We start from the raw sequence: 27,582 nt of genomic DNA, 5'->3' as shown, positions 1-27,582 counted from the left end.
TGCTTGCTACTGGAAAAGAAATACTTCAAAAATTTCCTATGTAGTTAGATTCAGACAAAAAAGAGGATATCTGCTGTGCTAACTCTGGAGGTTATTCCAAAATATGAGTCACACTACTTTCTGATATTCTAAATCTTGGGGTTTGACACAATCAAGACAAAGTAATGGACTATTGGGGAAGGTGTCCAGAAATGAAAGCACATTACACTGATTACCTCCCTCTTCCCAGAATGATGATAATGTGGGGATCTATCAGCTGCTGTATAAAAGTCTGCTCAGAAGGCTACACAAGACTAAATGGAGCAAGTGAGGAACAAGATATAGAGTGATCTGAGAAAGAGCAATCACTTGCCTTTTAAGTCTGCTGTCATTTAAGCTTAAAAAAATAAAATCAGGGAAATAGTGATTCTCTTTGTAGAAGAGGTGCTGTTGGAAGAGAAGTACAACTAAGAAAGAGACCTGAGACACAGAAGCAGTAACAGCAAAGAAAACTAAAAGAAATGGGAAAGGAGGGTCCAGGAATAACAGGAGAAAAATAAACTACCTTATCTTCGTGATTTCGATAGTAGTAGAAAGTTTTTCCAATCAGTGCGCACCAGACCAGCTTAGAGTGACCATGCTTGACCTGTAAGGAGGACATCCATGCTTTTATTATCAGCAGTATTGCCTGAATGACTTTCTAGGACTTCAATTTTCAATTCAATTCTCCCTTAATATTTTGCATATATTTTTTGGTTTATGCTAATATAAGCTTCTCTCAAAAGATACAGGCATCCCTTCCAACAACAGGCAGATACATCCCACCCAAGAATATGGATCATGGGTGCTTATGAGAATGGGTCTAAGATTTTGTGAAGTGTTTTACTCATTCATAATAACATAATTTCTATATACTGAAATACAATATTAAGGATGACCTTTTAAAGATTATAAAAACAAATCAGTTCATCTCAGCAAGAAAAGACCAGTCAACCTATAGTCTAGACAGCTGTTTCCTACTGCAGATGAATAACCTTCAGATGCAGATTGTGTTTAGCCATCTTAGAACCTGACAATAATTACATGAAAATATTCACAGTAACTTGCAATGTCAAACTAATCTATGGAAATTATATAAAGAATAAGAACTTTCTGCCATTGTACTTTGCACTAATGTACCTACAGCCTGTTATGACAGAACTAAGTGCTAACCTGGAACCATACAAGCCATTTTTTTGAAACTCCTATATCACCAAGTTAAAGATCAATTAAATGTGACACTAAACAGTGTCGATTTTTTTACTGTGACATGCTGTGAATTCTGCTAAAGAAAAGCATACATAAGCTAGATATTTGTTATTACTACTTGCCAGTCAGTACCTTTTACTAGCCTTGTTTGTCCCATCCTTTATCACTTATATAAATGTTTCACTCTGAAATACAGAAATCTACAGCCACTTTTCCTTCTTTCCCTACTCTTACAGAGAGTAAAATACTAATTTTTTGCTCACATTTGCTGTGCAAGCCAAGAAACTGGTACACTGTCAATTCTAAGCTAAACATAAAGTATGAAATACTGTTTTACCTTAGTGAGCCAGCCTTTCACAGTAGGTTTAGCATCACTGTGAGGAACACCAACAGGACCGCTCACTTGTACTCTCAGGGCACTCTGTAGGACATGAATCCATTCCTCCAGGATGTTGGGAGAGTCTGCTGTCAGGAAGTAGGTTCTCTTTTCTGTCACAAGCTGGAAGGAAAATGAGTGAGAAAGTACATAGTTGCACATCTAAAAATCTTCTCTTCAGTTGCTGAGTTTCTTTATCCCATAAAGACTTTTTGGTCATTCAGGAGAGATTTTTTTGAGGGTAAGAAAAAAGGTGCTAATCCTCAAAGCCCAAATGAAAAAAAAACAAAACTCAGATTAATCAAATTCTTATAAGCTTTCTTGCTGTGGCTTTGTGTCCTCTCTCATCCTTTCTTGTTCGTCAGTGCTGCTGCTAGTTTTTCATTTTAAAAGTGACTACATAAATGTAGGGTTTTGCTGCCTTCATTTTGTATTGTTATTTTGCCTTCATTACCCTGTAACTGAGAGGAAAGATGCTATAAATCTAATAGTATTAGGCCTTAGCAACTTCAGTTCCATAAGGGCAGAAGGTAGCTCACAAGCTAGGCCATGTACCTTTCAAACTATGAAAGAAACTTTAATGCTGCCTTTCTAATTAAGTCAATAATGACTTAAAAGTGAACCCAGTTATGGGCTAACTTCTAATGCTTTAGAAGTCAATTTCTAAAAGGAATCAACTATTCAGATGTTTCTTTAGATCCTCCAGTCATGTAAAGTCAGGCTTGAGATCTTTTGAGAGAAGTCTCTCAGAAAGATCCTAGGTTCTAGCTGGTTTCAATTGTTGTAAGCATCGTTTTCCCCCACAGATTTCAAGCTCTAACTCCTGCAAAAAAAGGAAAGCATTATGGTGTAAAACAGGGCAAAAATAAATGCAAATTTCTTTCAGTTTCGAAAGGGTGTATTTGGGTTAAAATTTAGCTCTTTCCTCATTATTAATTAGACTAACTGCCTGTTTTGTGCCAGGGAACAGAGACCAGATAAAGTTAGCTCATATCAACTGAGACACACAGTACCATTCAGTCTAAATTAAGTGCTCCCTCACCCAGCTGCTGAGTGCATGGTAATGTGCAGGATAAAAAACCAACACCTACCTGGAATGTTTGGGACCCTTCACCCCTGACAATTTGGCATGAAGAATTCAGCTCCAGCTGCCCTTGTGGTTTGCGGATAACATCACTCTGAGGAAAGAAAAGCAAACAAATTTTTCAGTAGGAAACCTCAGATGGGTCTTAGATTACTTAAATACTGCATAATATGCATGTGCAGGTTGAAGTTTGCATTTGTGAGCTGGAAAGGACAGCCTAAGGCTGCCAGGTGAAATAGGAGACTGTGTGATCCCATTGCAAAAGTCTCCTCAATAGTGGCAGACAACATAACAAGAGCAGTGCTAATATATGCTGCTTTACGGAGTTCAGATTGGACATTATGATTAATAAAACAAAAGCAAGCCCAAACAAACACCAACAAACCAAACCCTTTCTAGGTGGGAAGGCAATAGAACACACAATAGGTACCAAGAGGGTGGCTGAATTTCCTCCTTCAGAAGTTTTCAAATTCAGCTAGACACTTGTTAAGTGACAAGTTTATTAAAAATAACTTTGTTCTTCATTTGATGCATACAGTGAATCCTTCTAATGTTTGTAATGCTTTTCAAAACAGTGACATGTCTAACCAGAAGTGTTTTTTCAGGATATTAAATTTCTCTGTGCCTCTAGAGGGCAGAAAATGTATCCCAGTAACTTACCGGGGACTTGTAGTACATGATTTGTCTGTTTCTGAGAACAAACCATCGTCTTTTCCACGTCTTTACCTGGCTGCCCATTTTCAACAAGTAGCCTGATTTCTCCATGGGTTCCTGAGGGACAGAGGAAAGGGGACAGGATGTCATCTTGCACCTCTCAAAATACAAATGAAAGTGTGCTGAAATCAAGCCCAGCCATTTGCTGCATCTCCCATAATTTTCTCTTTTGTTTAGTAGCAGCCCTCAAAGATCATTTCACTGATTGTTTGGTGCACTGAAAATTTATTTCTCTTCCTACCAAGGTACTGATTTTCCAAATAAAAGTGAAGGCTGTCTCTATGCCAGGATTAGACTCCTGTTCCTTGTCTGTTTGATCTCTTACACTGAACAGTACAGACTTTAATGCTGCCCATTTTGAGGTTTCTCTCCTTTCTCCTTACTTCCTCTGAACTTCCAAATTAATTTTGTCCCAGAAGTATAAGGCCATCATTAAAGTAGAACACAACTACAGGAAATCAATATGGGTCATCAGGAAAGAATACAACCCTTGATGCTTATACTTTTACCTAACCACATAAGAAATTGCACCTACTTCTGAAGCACAAAATGGTGTCTTTTGATACCAATCAGCTGGACCAATAGCCCAGTCTGTTAGAGCTTCGCTCTGCAGGGGGATTACTCAATTTACTGTAGTCACACGTTTGTCTTTTAAGGCCAAGGCTCTGTTTGCATCCCTGTGCAAGTGTAACACAGCAGTTACAGTGCAAGCCTTACAGAGCAGATTCCCCCATCTGTGGAATAGGAAGACGTTCGCTGTAGCTTATGCTCTGGCTCTGAATAGTCACCATCCAAGGAGCAGGCATCAGGAGGGATGGCATAGTCACTCTCGGAGCTCAGTGAGGACACAGATACGCCTGCTCAAAATAAAGGAAGGAATGAGAGTCATGGCTAGACAAAAGCATGCACTGAATATTGTACTCTCCAAAAACGTTTCTGCATTCACCATTAAGGCTTTTTTTTTTTTGGTTCAAGGACAAATCAGATCAGACTTTGGCAACTCAAACCCCACTAACATGACTTCTGAGGCCTTTTTTTATTTCCCTAGGAAGACAAGTAGTAAAAAGTGAGTTTTGGATACTGACCGTGAAATAAATTTATTGCTGAATAAAACCAATTTAAAATACATACCAAAAAAAAGAAAAAAAATCAACAAACTCTTTATCTGAAGGAGAGACAGCTTGTTTTCATCTGGCGACATCCATCATAAAGCCTCAACCCCCTTTGATTTTAGCTAAGTAAAAGGCCTCTTTGCTAGCAACAGGGCTTTGCTTTCTGTGAGTCTTTTACCACAGGTACATGGCAATGCACAGGCACATTTGCCAATGCATCACAACAGAAGTTAAGACTACATAAAATACAACTCTAGTTTAGAGACAACCAACAAAATTTGGTTGTCTCTAAAATAGAGTCGTATTTCACGTTGTCTCTTTGGTAACAAAAATTCCACTCAACAACCAGTTTAGCCCTCCCAGCAGGCAAGAAAAATGAGTCCTAATCAGGACTCAAAGTACTCGATAGCTCTTAAAGATAGGTGAGATGTACTTATTGGTCAAGAAATTACCACTCAATAACAAAGACAAAAAAGCATTGTCTGTACTGTGTCAGTACTAGCTTGCTTCGAAGGAGAAGCCACAGCAAAGGTATGGATGACTGGATATGTGATGAATTTGGAGGGCAATCCTTCCTGCAATCTTAGTTTAGCAATTGCCTGAATGGAACTCTATCAACAGTAAAAATCATCCACAATAACAGATTTCTACTGTTTCTGCTGTTGATGTCTGCACACATTCTGGGAGAACTCCTTGTAAGCAACACTCTGGCTGAGCATTTGCCTGTCACTGATGATGCTGCTTAGGGCATCTTGGCTCTGATGACAGAGTTCATCCTGCTCAGTAGTGATACTCCCACTTTACCTCTCTTCACGGCCCGAGGGCTGCCTGGCATGCTAGCTTTCCTGTTCTCAGATCCAGCAGTAGAAGTCCTGAAGCTGGCATGGGAGCCACAGTCATCATCAGAGCCTGAAGACTCATCTAAGAAAGGCACATTGCTGATCTGTGTGGCTTTCTGGAAAACAGACCTGCATGGTTAGCATGTGAGAGAGGAGTTTCCCCAGGACAATCCCTCCTCAATCAAGAGACAGAGTAACCCATGCCCTTCATTTCCACACTGCCTGGCCCACTTCTGCCCCAGGGTTCCTCAGTACCTCCTCTTCTAGTCTGAGAACTTCCAAGCTGGATTCTCTAGTCTGATCTGTTTGTGTCTCCTCTGGTTACACCCTCCTACTCTTCCATAAGCCTTATGTTCCATTTTATTCTTTAGGCTACACCCACTGTCACCTCTACATTTCATAGTGCACACTACAACGTCCTGGACCAAAATTAGTTGCAATGTTCTGTGTTCTTAAATATACTTAACATTTGCTACTCTTTCTGCATTCTTTTGATGTCCAGTTCTTCCTGACATTATCTAATTTTCTTTCCTTCACTGCACAGTTCCATCCTGTTTTGTCTCAAATTACTATCAGCTCTGGACCATGCCTTCCACAACAGGAAAAGTGAGGTAACTCCTTACCCCCTTCAGCGTAGTGTAGACTGGCACTGTGACATTTCTGTAGATGAGATAGGTAAATGGCCCAGAAGTTGAACACGAGAAATTGGAAACTGGGGAAATTCAGAGAGAAAGCAAGAGAGCAAATAATACGAACTGGTGAAAATGAGGAGGTTTTAATGGAGAAGCACATGGAGAACTGCCATCCTGGACAGTATGGCTTCAGAAAGGCCAGGAGATGCATTATTAATTGCATACAATTCCCAGAGAGAGCTGCAATGTTCCCTCCATTTAGCCTGTAAGACACCTTACCCACGCTGTGGTCCCCATGGTACAATGGCAATCTGGTGTACCAAGTACAAATAGAAAAAAGGCCTAACAGGCAAAATGATGGTGAAGAGTGAAAACAGGCCACAGACCTGCAGAGGCAGAAGACTGGCTGCAAAACTGATGGGGGAGATAATGGAATCCCTGAAGATGTCCCTGAATGTAGAGGCACAAACAGCCCAGCACCAACCATCCCCAAAATCAGATATATCCTACTCCCTTCCTTTGAGGTTCTCTATGAGGTCAAATTTACTCTGAAAACAGGCAAGGAAATGAAGAAATGTGGACAGCCAGAAGCTCAGGTCCCACACTGTCACCATGAATTCCCTTTAAGGATGGATCTAGTCCAGAACTTACACCAGCTGGAAGTATCATTCACCATGGCCACTTCAGACAGCCTCATGCCAGACTTGGCCACGGCATAGATTCGGCTCTCCTGGAACAATAATACCATGAACAACAGTGATCAGGCAAAAATGTAATTCTTACTGACAGAAATGCCCATGTCACAGAACCACACCACAGTCACACCTTTTGGCAGGAGGGAGGGGCTCTCTAACAAAGACAGCTGAATTCCACCATATGTTGTGTGAATGACCATTAATGGAAGCGTGTTACTGTGTGCAAATTCCCAGCTACAGAGGTGACATCCACACACTGGAACACCTACACACAATTATCAATAAATTACTGTATCACAGCTTGGAAAGAGATGGGATTTTTCCAAATTATAAACAAAGCATTAAAATTAATTAAGAACAGCCCTATACCAGAACAATTCATTGAGTCATCAGCTGTAAAGGATGCCCATTGCATAATAAAGGAATGAAAGAAATGCCTGGAATGATCTCAATAAGGCTGTGTCTCAGTTACAACAACATGCAGAGCTTTCAGTTCAAAGATCTCCAAGTGCTTCATGAATTGATAAAAATTCCAGAGGGGGAACCCAACTCTGTATCTAGATGCAGAGTTATGACTAAGACATCAACTAGTGTGAAATGGATAAACCCCAAAGGTAGGAAACCTCTTAGTGCTCCTTGAAGCGTGCAACCAAAATTCATCATGAAATAACACACATAATACATATACATGAAAGCACCTAAGATTGCAAAGTCAAGTACACCAAAAAAATTATAAAACATAAGAATTAACAATGAGTGCTTGACTTTGCAGTTTCAATAAATGATTTGTTTGTCCATGCCTTTAAAAAAGCAAATGAAAACAGAATTGCCTCTTTTGATACTACATTGATTTCCACCACGTTTGCAGTTTGGTCTGTTTAGGAACCTGGTTCATGGGAGTCCCTTGGGAGACAGTCCTGATGGACAAAGAATCCAGCAAGACTGAACATTCTTCAAGAAGGAAATCTTTAAGGTGCAGGAGCAGGTCATCCCCATATGTTGATAGATGAGACAATGAGGAAGACCAACCTGTCTGATTAGAGAGCTTTGGCTGAACTCAAAGTTTGTGATCTTTGGATGAAGGGACAGATGATTCAGGAGGGCTACAAACACACCATGAAGTTATGCAGGCAAAAAATTAGGAGGACCAAATCTCAGCTAGATCTTCACCTGGCTACTGCAGTAAAACACAAGAAAAGACTTCCATAGATACATGAGAAAAATCTCCATCCTTTATTGGATATGAGTGGGAAACAGTGACAAAGGATGAGGAAAAGGCAGAGGTATTCAATGCCTTCTTTGTTCAGTCTGATGGTAAAACCAGCATCTCTCCAAGCAGCCAGCCCTCTGAACTGGAAGACATGGGTGGGGAGCAGAATGAAGCCCCCATAACCCAAGGGGAAATGCCCAATGACCTAGGTGCTTTGCCACCTAGACACACACAGGTCTGCAGGGCCAGGGGGAACCACCTGAGGGTACTGAGGGAACTGTTGGAAGAGCTCACTGAGCCACTGCCCATCAGTCACCTGCAGCCCTGGTCACCCGGGGAGGTCCCTGGTGACGAGAACCTGGCAAACGTGGCACCATCTACAAGGGCCAGAGGGGGACCTGGGAACTACAGGCCTGTCATCCTGACCTTGGAGTTGGGGAAGCTCATGGAGCAGACCATCCTGAGCACTATCACACAACACATGCAGGACAACCAGAGGACAGGCCCAGACAGCATGGGTTTGTGAAAGGCAGGTCCTGCTTGACCAACCTGATCTCTTTCTATGACAAGTGACCTGCTCAGTGGATGAGGAGAAGGCTACATTTTACATCCTAAACAATTCTAGGACTAAAAAACAATTCATCGATCTGACCTCATAAACAACTGTAAGAAAAAAACAACAGGACATGCATATTCACTTTACCAAAGGTTTCCACAAAACTTTGCTAAGAGGAGGAGTGTACCATGAGATAGGAATGCTGAGATCTACTCCATGTATCTATTCAAATAGCCATAGCTCTTTCTCACTTTGGAACTATCTGGTCTGGTCCACTGCATTTATGATTCATTTTTCTATCTTAAACACACGACAAAAGAATTAAGGCTTAACTTTTGATGACCCATATAATGACAAACCACAATGCAGTACATTTTGACTTTCATTTTTATTCCTATGATTCTTATGTACTGTTTTTTTCAACTGATCTTTTTCCCCTTATAAAGATAAATAAAAGAAAAAAATTGTCAACAGAACCAGCATGCCCCATGATGTGGAACTGTCTGACTTGGTGGCTCAGGAACGCAACCTGTGATACCCACAGGTAACAATTCCTTGAGACCAAGAAGTGTTGTAGCCTAACTACTGGGCACAAAGATAAGCAGCACTTCTCGTACTGCTGTCCGTGCATTTCTTACCCATGATGGGAATCGGTGCAGCGGTGGTGTGGGAGGTTTACATCCCGGGTCAAGTGTGCCAGACTCAGAACTCACAGCTTCTCTTTGCTCTGCAGGTAAGTGGTACATTCCCTCACACGTTCCAGCTCCTCTCCTCAGCGGGCCACATTCTGTCTCCATCTTCTCCATTACTCCATCACCATCAATGTCTGTTTCCTTCACGTGCCCACAGCTGACTGGAGGGTCTGTTATGGGCTGGAAAGTGCTAGTCTCTAAGTGCATTACATGATGGAAAGAATTAGCCCCTGACTGGGGTTGGCTGTGATGTCTCTTGGCTAGCTGGATACTGTCCCTTGGTGTATTGGGTGTTCGTATTTTCGGAAACGTCATACTACTCCCAAGGCTGCACTCCCTCCCTGGAAAGAAGGAATGTGCTGCAACAGCTGATGTTGACACAACCAGAGGTGGCTCAGCAGTTTGGAGACGTCCCTCAAGCATGCTCATTATTTCTGCTGAGGAAGACGAGTCCAGCTGGTGGGAATGGAATCTGGAACTCAGATCATTGGAGAAGCGGGTGCTATCCAAACCCACTTGTTGCAAGGTGCTCACAGCACTACAGTTTCCTTCCAAAGATGACTGGAAGGTCAAAGCCTCAAGAATTCTTGTGGTTTCACCTGGAGGGTCCAGTGATATGGGACCAGAGCACCCTAAACCGTGTTCAGAACTTACAGTTGGAAATACAGTTTTCTCTGTGGAGAGATTCCAGCTTGATGGGTCAGACATGAGCTTCAGCATGCTCTGGGAAAGCAGAGATTTATCCTCTCCATTCTCAGTAAAGGTATCATTGGCAAGGACTATGTTTGCTGAAGAGAGGACATGTTTGGAAGGTCCTGTCTGACACACCTCTCTGAAACCAGGTGCAAGGAGCACAGATTTCTGCTCTATCTTCTCAGCAAAAGAGGCCTGTGATGCTTGGGGCTTCAGGGAATCACAGCTCCAAAGAGATTCAAAGGGAGGAATGCTGGTCATATCTACAAGGAAGGAGAACATATGGTTAAGGCGTTCAAACACTTCGCTGTCTTCAGTGTTGTTTCCTAGTGTACATTCAGTTGTATTTCAATAGCACACTGGCCTGTTTGGGACTATACAGAACAGAAAGGAGACAGCTGGGCACAGATATAACCAAAGTACTATACATTTATAATTGGGACTAACACAGAAGATATGAATAGGAAATGATCAATCACTGTTTCTGACAAAAGTGAAATTAAGGGATTCCTAATGAAATTAGGCAGCACATTTGGAATTTACAGAAGGAAGGTTTTTCCCAGACAAAAAAAAGCAAACAGAACACTGCAGACAGGCCAGAAAAACTAATGTATCACTAGTACAGGAGTTCTGGCCTAGGAACTTCTTAAACTACTCAGAGCAGAAGCTGAAAGTGTATATGGAAAGAAGGACAGCTTTACTTGCATTATTTTGTATGGTCCTTTGTGGAATGTGGACAGCCAACCAGGAGCTGGGATACTGGCCTAGGCAAGCTTTCAGTCTAATGCAATATAGGAGTTTTTATTCTTACCTATATAATTATGCCCCCTCTCTTAAACCATGAGAAGGAAATGCACCTATCCACACAACACTTTGTCAAATACATCAAAGTGGCCAGAACACTGCTTAGCATGGCTTTTGGTTTTAGTGGACCTACAGTGATTTAACTCATCAAATAATCTGGTATGAGTCCATGCATTCCCAGGGGCTAGATGGGGCTTCCAGCAAAGGTATGGAGACCTTTTTAAACATCACAGCAAATGGGGAGCTTACTCACTTTTCAAGAATTTCCCTTGAGCTTTTTGTTATCATTTTGTGATATATGACTCACACAGTGCTTTATGTAATGAAATTTTATAATAGTTACTTATATGGTTTTGCTGTAAAATCTTCCCTCTTTTAGTTCTTTCCCTGCCCTTTCAGTTGCTGTGTTAGAGGATGACATAAAAGATAGATACTATATTACTTTCTGCTTAGTACTTACACTTTACACTTATTATACTTTCTTCCTTTCCATAATTATTAAAGGTCATCTCAATTCTACAATTTCCACCAAACAACAGCTTTAGAATATAAGAAAGTGGGGGTAAAACTTGGAATGGCATAGGATGTTTGATTTACCTTGGCATTTATATTTATTTCAGCCTGACTGAAAAAGAGCCAAATCATTAGATGCTTTGGAAATTGCAAAATATGGGCGAGCGTGACTCTGCACAGCTGAAAATGCTGCCTGATCATCAAACTCTATGGGTATTGCTTAACCACCCGTGGGATTTACAAGGAAATAGAAACAAACTGAAGACACAAAGTTACAGAGGGAAGAGCAAACAGCAGAATAAATTACTGTTGACAGCAAGAGGATGAAACCTGCTCTTGGCAAAAAGCTGAAAAAAAGACAATCATGAGAGCATGACCTTGGCACTTGATTCATAAAGCACAGAATGTTAGCAAAGCTAACACATAACAATGGCACGCACAAATCCTGGCACATATTTTCCCCTGACCCTAAGGTAAATCATTAGTGTAGACTGAAAAGATGCCATTCATTTTAAATATTACTGGTATTTTTGCAACTTCCTAGATGTGACAGGAGATTAAGAAGAAGAAGCTGTTACTATTAGCACAGCAAGCAAGAAGAGATTTGTCTCTCTGCAGAGGCCTCCGACTTCAGCCTGGCATACTGAGACTAGTGAGGGATAAGAGGAGAGGGCAATGCTGTTTACTGCCCAGAGAGCTGGGATCCAGGGCACACTTAATACCAGATTATTAACGCAGCTTACCAGTCATTTGCTTTTTGTGAACAGTCAGAGCCAGAGGGGATGAGAGAAACCCAGTCATAAAGCATTTCACTAGAAATGTGGTGGGATTTAGAAGGAATTTTCCCCTATTCCCTTGCTGTGGAGTAATAGGAATGCCAAAAACTTCTGCAGGAAAGAAATACCCCCTCCCTGCATGCCCAGTGAAGTTCTGGAAACTAGTTAATTTTACTGTGACCAAACCAAGCTCACTAAAAAATTTAAAAAAAAAAAAAAAAAAAAAAAAAAAAAAAGGAGTCAATACTCATTTGTTGGTGGAAAAAAAAATTAAGAGTTAAGGCAGGTAAGCATGTTATTCTCATCTTAAAAATGGACCCGGCTAAGGAACAGAGCAACTCTACTGCCTGCTGTCACAAGTTTTAATTTCTGACAAAATCAAGACTACAACCCAGAAATGCCAACTTCCACTCTTATGGTGGTTACTAGGCTACAGTGCTAGGCTGAACACATTTACCTTGCAATGTATCCTGAAGAGCTCCAATTTGCTCCATCAGTCTCTGATTACAGTTTTTCAGGTGGTAATTTTCTAGCTCAAGCTATGAAAGAAAAATAGAAAAAGAAACATAATGCAAAATTTTGAGCACATGTGATTCACTACACAGAAAACATGTCTTCATCTTTATTATTTTCAAGTTTCTTAACACAGGGAAAAATTTGGGTGAGTCTACCAGTCACCTCGAATCCTTTTCATCAGCAACATCACTAGGCACTCCACTTAAAATATTTTGCTGTGCTTTCTCAAACAGCCTCTATATGAACTATCGGCATTTCTCAAATACATCTTTAAATTTACTTCTCTGCTATGGCTTATCATTTACTCCTGTTGCAGAAATAACTCCCATGAAAGAGAGAATTAAAAAAACATTACACAGAAGGAGCATTTGTTCTATCTCACCATGAATGTAGTAAAAGAAGATCCCATGGATCCAGGGGACCAAAGAAAAAAGTAAAAACCCCCAACATTAAGGGTGCATTTACATTTCCAATTAGGGCATGAGAGATTCTTTGCAAATTTGCCTTATGCCTTTACTTGAAGAGTCTCAGCATCCATTTTTAAACACAGCAGTGGTACACCCAGACAGACTTTCCTCTTGAAGGAATCACCTGTGCTGTCTCGAGTAACCCAGTGGCAACACAGATACCAAGTTCTCCAACTGGCAGCGATCCACTTGTGCATGCTATGCACCTGGAATCAGCATCTGGCACAAACCTCATTGCCAGTAAAGACACAGTGCGAGTGTATGGTCCTGGATTCACAGCAGGTCACACCAAATCAAACCCTCTGCTTCCTCCTTTGTGCTGCACCAGTCAGTAACCTAAATGCACCTTAAGTTATCTCACACAGGGAAGAGAAGCAGCACAGCAGTTCAGTGGATTATCTAGGCAATCTAATGGCATTACATCACATCATAACATAATCAGTGCCCACAAAGACTGCTTCTCCCAACTCCAATAAATTCCCTTTCTGTCATAAACTTGGAAACACATGTTTTTAACTTGGAATAAAAGACCAGGCTGCCCACTCCCAGCTGAAAACTACTACTCCATCTTTAAAACTGCACTCTGAGCTGACCCACTGCTGTCTTTGTTTTTCTAGAGGGTAGGACCAGATAGAGGCATAAATCCACAGGATGGATAGAACAGAGAGGTCAGAGATGAAAAATACTGGGCGGCAGGAAACAGCATTAGTCAGAGATGGTAAATTATAGAAGAGCAAAGGACGTGTTTGTGTAACAGGTGCTCTGTCAGAAAGGATTAGAAACTGTATCCAGACAAAAGAAGGAGAAGTAAAAGAAAGTTAGGTGATTAGTCAGTCTTCAGAAACTGCTTTTGAGCACTGGTGACTTCACAGTCATTTATAGTTTGCCCAATAAAGTAAATAGCCCTTGGTAAGAGTGATGACTCCAGCCCTACAACTGAGTATGTGCAGGGCCAAACAAGCAGAGTGCCACTGCAGCAGATTGACTGTCCCCAGACTGTTGTCCTATGTAGGAATCCCCTGGCAGTGCAGCCACTGAACTTGCTCACATGCCTTGAAATCTGGCAGAAAGCCAGAGACTTACCTCCCTGAGCTTAAATGTTACCCATTCTTTGATCTTGGCAGCTTTCTCTTGAACAATTTTGGCTTCCTCAGTCCTTAGCTGTTTCTGTGTCAAAAAAACAAACCCAACATTAGATGCATTAGGAGAGTACAACTAACTTCTCAGTAAGTTACTGCATCAGGAGTGACTGAAACACAGAAGCTCCCATTCCAGACAAAAGATTTAAAACTGCTACTTGGATACAATTTTTCAGCTGGCCTCTGAAAAATCAAGCTCTAATTTGTATTACATGGTCTCTAGAGTTAAATTCAGAAGCTTGTTTCAAAAGTTTGTTGTGTAATAGCAAAATCCAGGTCAGGTAACAAACCTACCACAGTTTGAGTAGAGTCTGCAACTTTTTCGGTTTCAGATGGTTTTGCAATGTTGCTGTTTGCTGTTGAGTATCTGTAGTGCTCCCCTAGTCTACACACACACATTATTGGCCAAAGCTAATAAGAATTAAGCAGTGCCTATAACTGATTTGTAAAATACCAATCACTCTAAGCAAAGGGGATTCAGTTGCTGTAAGCATGAGTCAGAACAGAACCTTTCAAGGTGCACAAGATGCAAATACCAACAACATATTTAACACAAACACAGAGTATTTTCATTGAGAAAGTAAATTAAAAAAAAAAAAAGCTCCACAACCTGACCTTGAAAAATATCAAGATCATGCCTAAGATCTGCTAGGAGGACTTCAGATGCTGTAAGTGGTTGTATGTTTACCACTATCCATTAGAACAGGTTTTAGTCCACACAAAGGTGTTATGGCAATACTGTCAATTTGCACAATGACCATTGTTGCCCCAAGTATCTGCTTTGGTAATATTGCTATATCATTTTTCCAGTTGTGTTTTCTCAGCTGTGTTTTTAACTTTTCTGGAAATTTCCTTTGAAACATGCTGAATTAACAATAACCTGAAGCTTCCTGTTTTATCATCTTCTGTGTGGCTTCATCACAAGCAACATCACTGAAAACTCTCCTGCCTACATAATGATTTAAACAACTGCAAGAAGAAATCAGTTCCAGGAGCAACAGAAGGAGGAAGAGAGGAGGACAATATGCTGCATGTCACATCAGCCCTGGTTTCTCCAATTAAGGGGCAAAGATAATGCCTTCTGGTAGCAGCTGGTGGTTTCCCTGTTCTATTGTTTTTTCCAAAGTAAAATAATACCAGCAATTATAATTATAAAAAATGTCAGTCCTTCCCCCCACTTTAAATTTTTCACGTGGATAAGCAGACCCCACAAAATTCCAACATTTTCACATCACTTTTAATCATCATGTGCTATTTATTACTACAACTACATTTAAGGGCTCTTATTCAAGTATGTTTGCTGACTTTAAAGCAGGCCCAAGCAACATTATAGACAGCCATAACATGTAGTTGAGCATAATGAAATAGAAGTAATCAAATCAGATGCTTCAAGAAGATGATTTATTTAAATTTTTTTTTCCTTTTATATGACTGTGTGTGCTCCTAATCATCAAGTCTCAACCTCTGCAGGAGTTAGCATACTAGATATGCCTACAGGTCTGAAATGATCTGGCACATACAAGTAGGTCTATCATCTCTGAATGTCCATCACATGGGAGCTGGCTTTCAATCCCTAACGACCTGAACTTGTCCTGAAACACAATCCAAGAGGTAAAAGATTCAGATTACTACACTATCTGGTGAACTGCAATGCCAGGACTTTATTTAGGGTTCTAAAGTGACACGGTGACAGCATTGTCACCATGCACAGTAAGCGCTGTCTCTAAGCAGAACCAATTAACTCAGGCACAGCAGCCATAGATGCAGTTATTGTGCTTTAAGTTCCAAAAGCAATTAGAGATTCTTTGTGTCCTACACTATTGTGTGGCTCAGATGTGACCTAAGTGCTCTCTTAATGATGCTTTGGACTTCATGGCTATTCCCATCTCAGCGAAAACAAACAGGATGCCTTACAGGGACCCTTAGTAACCTTCTAGCCCTGCCACCATCTCATCCCATTCTGAAATTAAACCAGTGACTCTGACAACGAGTATTTCTTGTCTGGAATTACCAGGCTTTGGCTTTCATTTCTAGAAGCTCATTTTACCTCTTGTTGCTGGAACAAGATTTCTACTAACAGCCCTTGAAATAGGTGGCAATTAGTTCAATGTAACTCAAATGGCTGAGTATATTTTTTTGTAAAATTTTTCTTCTATTTAAGTTATTTACTTAGCAGCACATAAGAATACCTCATTCCTCATGTTATAAAAACCACAGGGCAAGGCCTTTACTAGAACTGAAATACAAGCCCTGCTGTAAATGTAGCACCTTCCTTCCACCAACTGAAAAAGGGAGAGACTAAGAACTATCCATACTGAGAAACAGCTGCTCTTTTATAATGACATCTGACAAGAGATGAGCTATGCTGGAGGACTGCTGAAGGCTGGGAAAAGACCCTTCCCAAGAAGCAGCATGAACAGAGTCAGAGATGGGCTACACAATGGTATTGCAAAGCAAGCTGTGCCAGAAAGCCAGAGAAACACTGTGACCAGACTGTAGCATTATAATGTAGGGTCTCAGCACTAACATAAGGAAGACCTTTAGGCACATTGACTGCTCTCCAGTGGTGAAGAGACATGGGCTGCTGAAGCTGAGTGGATGTTTGTCCGAAAAGGAAAGAGAGGATCTTGCACTGGGCTAGGTATCATCTTACAGCTGATCTGCAGGCAAGTGAGAAACTAACTTGTAATGAAACATAGTCCCTATATTTGAAATATACATTACAGAATCCCTCTAACGCGTGAAACCTACAGGCCTCCCTATAGAAAATATCCCTACCTGTTTTGCTAGCTGTGTCTCCAATTTGTTGATCAGATCCTCCTTTCCTTGCATCATGCACACCAGCTCCTGGTATTTCTTGTGCAGGGTGCTGTCAGATTCACCAGTGTTCACGTTGGCAAGTTTTATCTTCTCTTCCATAACTCTGACCTGTAATGGTAATCAGAACCATCAAAACAAACCAATGTAGATCAAGGAACTGCTTGTGTATTGGTAAGAGAATGAAAATAAATGAGAATATTTGTGAGTTTCTTATTTTTCAAGTCAGGAAAGTCAAAATAAGACACAAAAAACTACAACATCCTTCAGGTCACACTTAGTTTATATTCACATTTGTGGAAGGAACATTGTCCATTCACTTGTAAAGCTGAAGCAGTAACAGATGCAAACTGAACCATGAACAGATAAATGCATCATGAGTTGTGAGATATTACAATCAAATTACTAAACAAAGACACCATACAGGCACCATAGTCTCCATACATGTCCACATACAGACACGGTACATCCCGCCTTTCTCCTTTGCAATATCGTGGCCAGTGTTTTACCTCATTCACTACCAAGGTACATACCACAAACCCTTGGCCATTTGCTTCAGATTAAAATTTCTATATGAAAATATACTATGGAGGTCCTTCATCCTCCTATCCCCAGCTTAAGACATTGTTTTGGTAACTCCTATCTTTCTGCCAAGTCTTCTCTCCAGACCTGCTAAGTAGTTATAATGTTTGATATGTTAAAAGATTTGCCTGTCTTTGAGCTCCTGCCAGTGCCAAGACTTCTTCATCTCAGCAAGAGAAAGACCACTGTAGTGCTCCTTCACTACTGAAAAAGTTTCAATCCACTAAAATCCAGTGGCTACTGAAGCATTTCAGTTTTTTAGCAAATTTTAAAAATCTCTTTGCTTTCTTCAAAAACTTTGTCTCTCAATAATGTCACTCCATTTTACTATTACCTCATTCAATTACAATGGATTATAAGACTTCATTTCTAAAGACAAATGGAATCCCTTCAACTTAACTCAAATGTACTAACTGCAGCATTTGATGATGAGAAAATCTCTGGTTCCAACAAACCTCAAAGAAGCTAAATCTGCAAAGAAACCAAATTCAAATACCATAAATTTAGCATGAATTTAGAACCAGAAAGACAAAATGCAGGGAGCAATGTGAGCACTTCACAGAGTCTGTGCAAGAGTGTTAGTCACGCTCTGTTGAGCAGCCTACATTTCATACTTGCAGAAGCTTTGTTTTGTCCTTCTGTCTGCCTGTATTAGGCAGAGAAGCAAACTGCCTCTTCCTCATACTGAATCAGAAAGGTAAGCGCCCAACATCCGAGCCAGAAAACTAAGCCTGCTGAGTCGGATGTGCTTTCATTAGAGTTTAGGGTGATTATAGTAAAAAGAGATGGCCCCTCCTTCCTGTCTAATGCCCAAATGCTGACTCTGTACTAGAGGCTCAGCAAGGGGACTGCAAACATGTGATTTCCTTAATTGAGGTTGGCAGCTACAGGGAGTCCATTGAATTAACAAATCCAACCCCCCAGACTCCTGGAGAGAAAGATAACAAGGGATTTTGCACTTGATGTGGAGCCCTCTCATTTGTTGGCTGCCTCTCATTTACAGTGAATGTACTCATTAGTGGAAGGGAATGGTCCTACTCGTATGCTGTCACTTCTTCAGGCTGTCAGGCAGAAATGTAGCATTTCTCTAGGAACACTTATCTCTGGATGTGGACAAGGCTGCTGGAAAGGCAAACATTGAGGGTTGCTAGTCTTTAGGACCTGCCAACATATGGCTACAGAACTGCTGGTGGCAGGTGAGTGAAGGCAACCCTCATTTCTGCTACACCTTCCCAGCCAAGTTCTCCCTTTCCTGCTCATTCTTGGACCTGGATTTGACTTGTTCTCCACCCTGTCCCTTGCTGTCACTGCATCTTGTATCCTGGGCACTCTGCTCCTGTCATTGAGGTGTCTGCCAGTGTAAAACCTTCACTGGCCAGTGGCAATCACTGTACTTCCTGATGGTGCTGTTACAGCTGCCACTTTTGACTGTATTGTGGTATTGTGTTACCTTTGCCTGTCTTGGCTGGGTATGAACTTACTGATACAACTCTCGAGAACAACTCTTGTTCTTCACTGGTAGTTGCTGGTCTAGCATAGAAGCCAACAGCATGGTGTCACAACATGGCATCCTTCCTAGAATTAAGCTGGTCATTAAAAAAAATCTTGATGTCAATATCAAACTGGTGGGGAAAAATATGTTCTGCAGACAGAACACCATTCCAGGCACTCCAAGCTCTTGATTCCAAGACAGGTGATAGGTCTTCCAGTGCTTACAACACTGCTTATTCAGTCCTGCACTTCTGAAATAATTTTGACAGTCATTTATGGCTGTGTGGCTTTTTTGCTCTTCAACCCGTGACTTAGTGCTCAGTCCTGCAGCTCTTTTCCAGCTGGAGGAAGCTCTTTCACTTCAAGCCTTACCTTCAGCAGTGATCCAAGAGCTCAAACCACCTGGCTCATCTTGGCTCTTTTGTTTCTATAATACTCCTTAGAGTGCAGAATGTCTGCTTCTCAAAGGTCTATTATTCTCCCACAAGCTGAAGTATGCCTCTCTCCACTTCCCCATTATCCAAGAAGCATAGAAGAACTAGTTTAGACAATAGGACTAATTTTTAGATGATTATAGTAATAGACAATGAATTCAGCCCTTACTGTTTTTCTCCATGGGCTCCTGAGCCAGAGCAGTAATTACTAAAAAGTCCAAAACAAGTGATAAGGGTGTGTCTGCAAAAGCTACTTCTTTCACAGAATCTTTTCTACTTGTAGACAAGTCCTCACCAGTACTCTTAAGTATTTGTTTCCTAAGGACCTGCCAAGCAGCCTTATCCTTGCAATTTAATCCTGAGGTACAACATCGCCTCTCTTTTCCACAACCAAGCATGCCTATCATGGATGAGGGATAAAGGCTGTGAAGCTGACAGGAAGATGTAAGGCACTTGTTTTCACTTAGGGTTCAACATATTACGGCACCTGCTCACAGCTAAGCCTCACAGACTGGAAAGTAAACCAGAAAATCCATTCACCACTGTAAATCAGTGTTTCCCTAGCAGGGCGTAGCACTGCAGATTGCTGTCTGTATGCTAGATTGGAAGGAATTTAGAGTGAGTTAACTGCTGGACTTGTACCAGAGCCACCATCAAAGAATCTCTTACCTGTTTCTCTGCATCTTCAGCTCTTTGTTCTGCTTCTATCACTCTCTGTTCCAATTCCTGCATCTTCAGAGACAGAAAAGAAAGAGGGGGAAAGAAAGAAAATAAATTAATATCACATGGAAATTCATGTTTTACTCAGCACTTGTGCAAGCTTACAGATCTTTGGCGTATTTTGAGTTAACTGGACTGCTTTGACCAAGAAAAAAAAAAGCCTTTGACCTTTTCCAGTTTTCTGCCCTACTTTGAATACACCGGAACCATTTTCTCATTAGTGGGCTTCATCATTCATTACGTGGGTCAAAGGAACAGTGCCAAAGTCTTGACCTCATCTCTATAATTTACACACCATTGGCTGTCCCTGCAAGGAGCCTGTCTACAGTGCACCATTCTTCCCTGATTCTTATTTCAGCTAGGATTCATTCACAATTGTAAATAAAAATGAATATATCTTGGAAAGCTCACAGCAGGATCTCTATGATGCCACATTATAACCACTGAATACTTTGCTTTGGCTTCAAAAGCATCATAGACTTATAACTGACAAGATTAACAATGATTTTAATTTTCCTATGCTTTTCTTTTTAAAGAGCTTTGCAAATTGACAATTACGTGATTTAACATCTGAACATTGCTGCTATCAAAGTCAAAGGACACTGAATTTAATTTTATCCTAAATGTTTATAAGTCACTTCATTCTCACAAAATTCAGATGTACCTGGGCTTCTTCTCATAATTTACCAGTAGAGCCCTTTTTTGGTGGGTTGTTGTTGGTTTGGGGGATGTTTGGGTGGTTTTCTTTTAATTGTTTGTTTGGTTTTGTTTTAAATTTTTCTTTAAATATCAACCTAGTCTCCCATTTGGTGTTTGCCAAGCTCATCTTCACCTGGCCTTCTTCAGTCAGTCTCAGATTTAAGCCCAACAATACAAAGTCAGCAACATGAAGTTTTATCCACCAAGATGCAAAATTTGAGGAATGCTTCGTGGAGTTTGCTGCACTTATTTATGTTTTACAGTGGAAAGAATTACATAGAAGAATCTTCAGAAGATTAAAAGGATCACGCTTAAAGAAGAAAAACTATAAAAACTACTAAGCTCCTTTTCTCTCCAACACATTTTTGATAAAGCATTGGAGCCAAGTATTCAGGTTGGTCACTAACAGGACCAAACCAATACATCTGAAAATGGATTTATTCCTCTTGGCTTCAAACTAATATATCTGAAAATGGATTTATTCCTCTTGGGTTGATCACCCAGAATGGATGTGGCAGCATTCCCGTTTCCAGCTGCCTTCCTTCATATGTCAGCAAGACAACTCTTCTTTTCATACACGCTCACTGATACAAGTGCAGACTGACCCCTACCAGCAAACATATCAAAAGGCACATACATGTAGACACTTCAGTAGTCACGTAACTATAAAAGCAATGAAGATCAAAACCTGCTACATTTAGCATGATACCTCTCATGTTTGCTTTTTCAGTGGAACAATCAAATACAACAGTCTCCGTAACTTAATATCCAAATCAAGGATGCTTCTTTGGCAGAGGAACAGAGAGATGTCACAGAGGACTGCAGCCATACAAAGCTGCTCTGACCAAAGAGCCTTCTTGAAGACTGAGCTCAAGGCAATCTAACATGAATAGTGGTGGTCTGTGATACATGAGTACGCGTCCCCTTCAGAATAGTGATGTACCCATGCATTTATCTTATGGTCTCTGGACAGTCATCACCATAGACAGCAAAACATATTGGCAAAAAAAGAGATGCTAAATGTAACTATTGAGGATACATAATGTGCTTTGTGAAACAAAAAGTGTTTAAGACAGTAGTTTCAGAATCAATGGTCTCTCCTAGTTTTCTGATTAATTGGCAGGGTCTACATTCACAGCACAGATTAAATTCTGGGCCTTTTTACCAAGACAGCCTCTTAAACTAATAATTCAGTCCTCCACAAGGTGAGCAATTTCCATGAAAGACTCAAGTTATTTTAAGAAGACAGCACTGTTCTGACTGAAGAACTCCTTGTCGTCCCAAAGCAGTTGCTTTGCGTTGCTAGCAGTTATGGATCTTGATCAGGACAGAGAATCTATGTTGGGACCATTCCTGATCACTAAAAAGTTATGAAACTTGTGCAAGCAGGGTGACCAGGCTAAGTTCCAGCCAAATCAATTACCTTTGTCACCCTAATTCCCTCTGTAGCCTTAAATGAACTTGTATTTGTCGTAATTTCCTGCACTACATTGTTGAGTTGTCCTACTATGAACAGTTAAATAACTGTTGTGTTCCTGGTGTACATGAAGTAATTATTTCACTCATCCCCAGTGTCAGCACTCTCACTGGAGCACGTTCAGATTTAATGCATACATGCTTGTAAGGCCCTTTCAAAATCCCTCAATGAATTAATAATAATGCTTGATATTTACATGGGTCCTTTCATTCAAAATGCCTTATAATATGACAAATGCTACTAAGCAACGTGACCCAGGTCACACAAAAAATTAATAACCAAGCCAAATGCACGGAACTCTTTTTTCACACACTAGCCCAGACAGCTTGTATGGGACAAACAGCACTTGTTGAATAGCCATGCTTGCATGAGACAAAAGGTCCTTTTTCCAAATGTTCATTGTTTATTGAAATAAGACAGAAGCAGGTTAAGTTACCCAGATGGCCCTTCTAAAAACTGCAAAAGATCTTCCCATCAACCATTCACATAGGCTTTCACTCTCCTGATAGCTCAGAAGAGGCTACATAAAATTGATTGAAAAAAGTTCCTATACCTCTCAGCTTCATTTTTTCCTGCTGTTCTGTTCCAGAGCTCACTCTTAACCAGGTCAACTTGCTGCCGAGGCAACAGCCTGCTATGCCACTCACCAACAGAGGAGTGTCCTTTTTCCTTGTGTGTGTACAAGAAAATCAAGGTGAAAACAACTGCCTGTTTCCAAAGCAATCCCTGCTAATGTTCACAAGACAGGACTCAGGGGTCTCGTGCCCTGTGGGGTCCAGCAGGATGGCAGAACTTTGTTTGGGAGAGCAGGGGCTAAGGCTCTTCTGCCACGCCAACCCCCAGCCAGGCTCTGTGCAGCTTGGGCAGCTCTGTTCAATAGCTGAGACCAGGCTATCAATGTGGAAGTTCACACCATGTGAACTAGGGCACTGGCAGTTAAACCACTGGGTTTTAAATTCCCCATGTTCTGAACAGTGATCTAGATTATTCAATCTAAGCGGATTTTAAAAATCCCAAGTACTTAAACTGTTAGAGCACATTGTACTACCAGTGCCAGGCATGAGTGGTTGGGTTTTTTGTGAGTTAAAATAGTAAAACCTGTCTTGAAATCATAAAATTAGTTATAAAGAATAATTTAAGATATGGGGATCAGGTTTTCAAGCCCTTCAGTCACTTCCAACCTATGACAACCTAGCTAGTGAGCAAGTATCAGACCCCTGCTAACATTGCTCTTCACTTTTACCATCTAAAAGTATTTTTTAAAAAATTCATTTCCCTGTTACTGAAAACCATATTGGGAGGAACTCAAGACAATGCTTACCACAGGTTGGCACACAGCTTCAAACTGCGCAGACTTCAAATTTTTCCAAGATCACCCCCTGTCACTGGCCCAAAAAACCTCCCTTGAAATGCAGGACTCTCCAGTAAATCTGAATCTCCCCATTCTCATAATGAGAAAAAGCCCTTAAAAATCACAGTTGCTATAAGATCTATGACAAAAATCCCTGAAGATGCCATCACTAGACATAAACCAAGCACCTCCTTCAGTTCTGCATCACTACCCACCTGAGGCTGAGAAGGATGCAGTGCAGACAGGAGCCCCTCTTGCTGTGACTGCTGGGGTGTCCTGTGGTGACCGAGGAGAAGGGAAGGAAGGTCTCTGAGCAAGTCATTACAGACCAGCTGGGAACCTGAGGCCCAGAACACTTCCCAAGAGAAGTGTTCAGCATAAGCACTGTGTGTCTGAGTCCACCTGCAGCAGGAGAGCCTGCTGGAGCTGCCCCATGGCTCCTGCTGAGGCTCTCTCCTTGCCACATGACATCTGGAGTTAGGAATTGCAAGCCTGTTAGCTCTTTGACCCTTCAAGTAAAGCTACAACAGCACTGTACAAGTAGTTACAGAATAACCTGATCACTGAACAAAGCTACTCCTTAATCTCAGCAAAAGGAACATCGCTTCAACTAAAAGGCTGGATAAATGGTAGCCAGGCTCCTGAAGCAGATGAAAATTTAATTCTCTGCCATGACCCACAAACTTCACTAAAGAGATAGTCAAAATACCTGGCAAGTCTGTTCTCCAGTAAGGAATTCTGGTAGGTGGGCTTGTCTCATGTGTGGGTAGTCAGGAAGTTTCTCAAAGCAGAAATTAATAAAGCACAAGGACATAGAACTCATAATGCAGCAAACTTAAAAATATTGCATATGAGCACTGGTTGTCTTTACCAGACCTGTTCCACATCTACACATAATTTTTTTCTAATGTGCCTTTATCTAAATGGACTTTACAACCACTTTCAATGTTTTTCAAGGTAAGTAATCACTAAGGTCCATCTCAGAAATTAATTTGAAGAGATGAAGAAGCTGCTTAGAATTGCACAATTCCTTAAAATATGAAGGGCGGAAAAAATGTCTCATGCAGTATATGGCAATAGTGAAAATGTAATTACAGTGAAAGCAGGGATGAAAATTACGCCACTCTCAAGTAGCTGTCATCTGGATGTTTTTACATCCAAAACCAACAAACAAGAATATTCACATAGAAGTTACATAATACAGAATGAAGCAAAAGTGAGTTTAGAACAGATCTGTCATTGGATATGGTAAACTGCAGTCAGCTGTACAGATTTCAACTTCGTTAGTAAAACTGTTCTCACTTTCCTATAGTAACTGAATATCAGAGCAATCTTGGACTGAGCTGCGATAGTGTAAGTCACATTTTGAAAAAAAGGAGAGGCCCCCCCAGCAACCTACAAATTTCGGCTTCATATACAAATTTAGTAAAAAAGCTTTAAGTCCAATTGAAAAACAACACCATTTAAGGTAAAGAAAAAAATCACAAAAAATTCACACCATGACAAAAACAAGGAAAAAAACCAAAACTCCAATGAAATCCTCAGATCTTTACCAGTCCTGTCCTCTAGAATGCAAACTCACCTGGGCACTTGAAAGACATTAGTAGGAGATGTCTCTAAAACCACAGACGCCATGTACATTTCTAACATCTAGATCTCAAAATATCTGGCCTTGCTCTTCAGTATCCCCAGAATGTTTTGACTGGATATGAAATGTTATTCTAACACTATGGCAATAGTATCCCTGTCTGACTTTTAACATTATAGCATAATTTGCACTCCTCCAAGTTTTTTTGTTGCCAGACAAGTTATGATCCTGCTGTTCTTACCCAAAACATCCATATTTCCTCTGCTGTTGTCTCAGTCACTTCAGATATCCAGAATCTTGCTGGTACAGTGTTTTCCACTAGAGTCCAAATACTCGGTGATTTTGCAGTAAACAAGGCTCATTCTTATTATGCCACTTTACACCACTAGGACAGGCACATCTCTGCATCCCAACTGATAAAGCAGAGAGCAAAGATGTACTGTAATCAAGGAAGAAATCCTCACTGCAAGTAACAGATATATTGGATAGCTCAGCATTTGTAGATTTTTTGCTTTTGCGTCATAACTCATTGCAAAGTAGAAGAAGTCACCTCTGCCTCACCTTCTCAGCTAACAGCTCTCGAATCTTGCTTGCCTGCAAGCGGAATTTGAAGAGCTGGGACTCCAACACAAGGCATCGCTTTTGCCAGTCCATACAGCTGCCATTCTCCGCTGTGAGTTCTGCCATTGTGATGTTAATCATCCATTTAGGATGTCGTCTGAGGTGCTCTAAAAATCCTACAGAATTGAAGGGAAAAAAAGAAGTATGTATTTTAGAAGGACAAACTTATCACCTCTGTGCCTAGTTTTCCTTGGTCCCTCCTACAGGACTGGTAACAAAAGCCATTTCTTCTCCAAGCAGATGATGAAGTGGTACTACCCTGAGTCACTGATATTGCCCTCTGCCAGAGGTCACTCTTAATGGATAAACGTTTACCTTTAGAATGAGTAAATAATTTACTAATGCATTATACTGTATATTTCAGAAACAAGCTTACTGCCACCCTTACAGTAAGCCTCTACCCAGAGATTAGGAGTATTTTTTACTCCTGCCTCCTTTGTTCCAGTATGGCTGTAAACCCTCAAGTCACTAAAACCTCCTGCCTCAGGTATCACACACACATTTTCAGCTTGAGTCACCAGTGCCTTATCTCATACAGACAGTATTAAGATGTGATGTATTAAGCAACTGTTACCAATCCCTAACTACTTGACACAGTCAATTGACAGTAAGAGTGGAAGTGCCCCAGTATCTAAACAATTGCTCTGTTAAAACGAAGAGAATCCATACAGGAATAAGTTAGGGCTAAAGACAAAACATGCTGTTGTACTCAAGTCCGTGTAGACATCAAGAAATCTATACAGCCCCAGAAAGTGGAGAAAGCTGTAGTTATTGAAGATCTTTTATTTTCCTACTCAGTAACGGTTCAGGCATTTCAGATACTTATAGTAAAAGACCCAAAAAACATAGGCAATAGACGTTCTTAACCAAATTCAGGTATTCGTGAACAAAAAGGTCAACTCAGTGTGTGTAGTCCAGCAGCCAGCTATATTATCAAACAATAACAAATGTTTACAAAGCTAGAACAACTGTTAGCTCAGCTTCATCAGAGCAATTAAATCCTTACTTGTTAAAGGAATTTCTCACCAGCTGACAGGCAAACTCACAAGTCCCAAACAGATGAAGGAACAGTCCAGGATTTGCAAGAAAGCAACAATGTCACTCAGCCTCATTGCCCTTACATCTGCCTTTCTCGGCTGAGAGGAAAAGTTTAAGATGTCCCTCCAATTGTATCCACTTGTCAGGACATCTGGTTCATGTTCTGAATGTAAGACTTGAGATTCAAATTACCGTGAATAGACATAATAGTGTGAGTATACATAACACAACAAGCCCCTCTATCCAGCTATATGTCTGATGTTCCGAGTTAAGGAAGATGCATTTCATACCCTTTGGCTATAAACACTACCTGTGAGTTATTTTATGTACAGGTTGCTTTGTTCAGTAATAGAAAGTTTCCCAGACAGCAGGTTGCCTACTTTTCCAATGACTTTTGAAATGCTATTCCAGAAGGTAGGTTTCAGTAAAACAAGACAAAGGTATGTTCATGTGCAGTACTGCAGCACTGAAAACACTCCACAATAGGAAAGAAGACCACTTTCCTACAAGCAGCACACTTACTGCTTTACAGAAATAGAGGCCATCCTTTTCCACAGCCCATCCAGCACACTGCTCTGATCTCTAGCCTTAACTCCTTGCCAGGCATTTAACCAGGTTACCTTTGGTACACTTCTCAACACTGCAGCATTTCCCTGTAAGGTAGTGCTATCAGTCATTCCCAAGCTGCAAGAGAGCACTAAGTCATGGAAGGATCTTAC

The 27,582-nt window shown here is 40.8% G+C and overlaps 1 protein-coding gene across 1 annotated transcript in view; it reads right to left on the bottom strand.

Moving 5' to 3' along the window:
- The window catches only part of PLEKHH1 (pleckstrin homology, MyTH4 and FERM domain containing H1), a 42,839-nt gene extending 16,933 nt beyond the window's left edge, over positions 1-25,906 (bottom strand). The window contains exons 1-14 of the mRNA XM_041397998.1: positions 25,766-25,906; positions 20,039-20,101; positions 16,824-16,973; positions 13,990-14,073; positions 12,381-12,462; positions 9,084-10,093; positions 6,636-6,714; positions 5,976-6,064; positions 5,318-5,468; positions 4,119-4,258; positions 3,348-3,458; positions 2,695-2,781; positions 1,565-1,726; positions 545-625 (exon numbers count right to left, since the gene is read on the bottom strand). Coding sequence (XP_041253932.1) covers positions 545-625; positions 1,565-1,726; positions 2,695-2,781; positions 3,348-3,458; positions 4,119-4,258; positions 5,318-5,468; positions 5,976-6,064; positions 6,636-6,714; positions 9,084-10,093; positions 12,381-12,462; positions 13,990-14,073; positions 16,824-16,973; positions 20,039-20,101; positions 25,766-25,906 — 2,430 coding nt within the window. The remainder of the gene's footprint in view (positions 1-544; positions 626-1,564; positions 1,727-2,694; positions 2,782-3,347; positions 3,459-4,118; positions 4,259-5,317; positions 5,469-5,975; positions 6,065-6,635; positions 6,715-9,083; positions 10,094-12,380; positions 12,463-13,989; positions 14,074-16,823; positions 16,974-20,038; positions 20,102-25,765) is intronic.
- Positions 25,907-27,582: the final 1,676 nt, after the last annotated feature.

Source organism: Onychostruthus taczanowskii, unplaced genomic scaffold (genome assembly GCF_017590055.1).
Source record: "Onychostruthus taczanowskii isolate IOZ18803 unplaced genomic scaffold, ASM1759005v1 scaffold1, whole genome shotgun sequence".
Taxonomy (NCBI): domain Eukaryota; kingdom Metazoa; phylum Chordata; class Aves; order Passeriformes; family Passeridae; genus Onychostruthus; species Onychostruthus taczanowskii.
The sequence above is the reverse complement of the archived record's forward strand: the minus strand, read 5'-3'. Positions and strand labels throughout refer to the sequence as shown.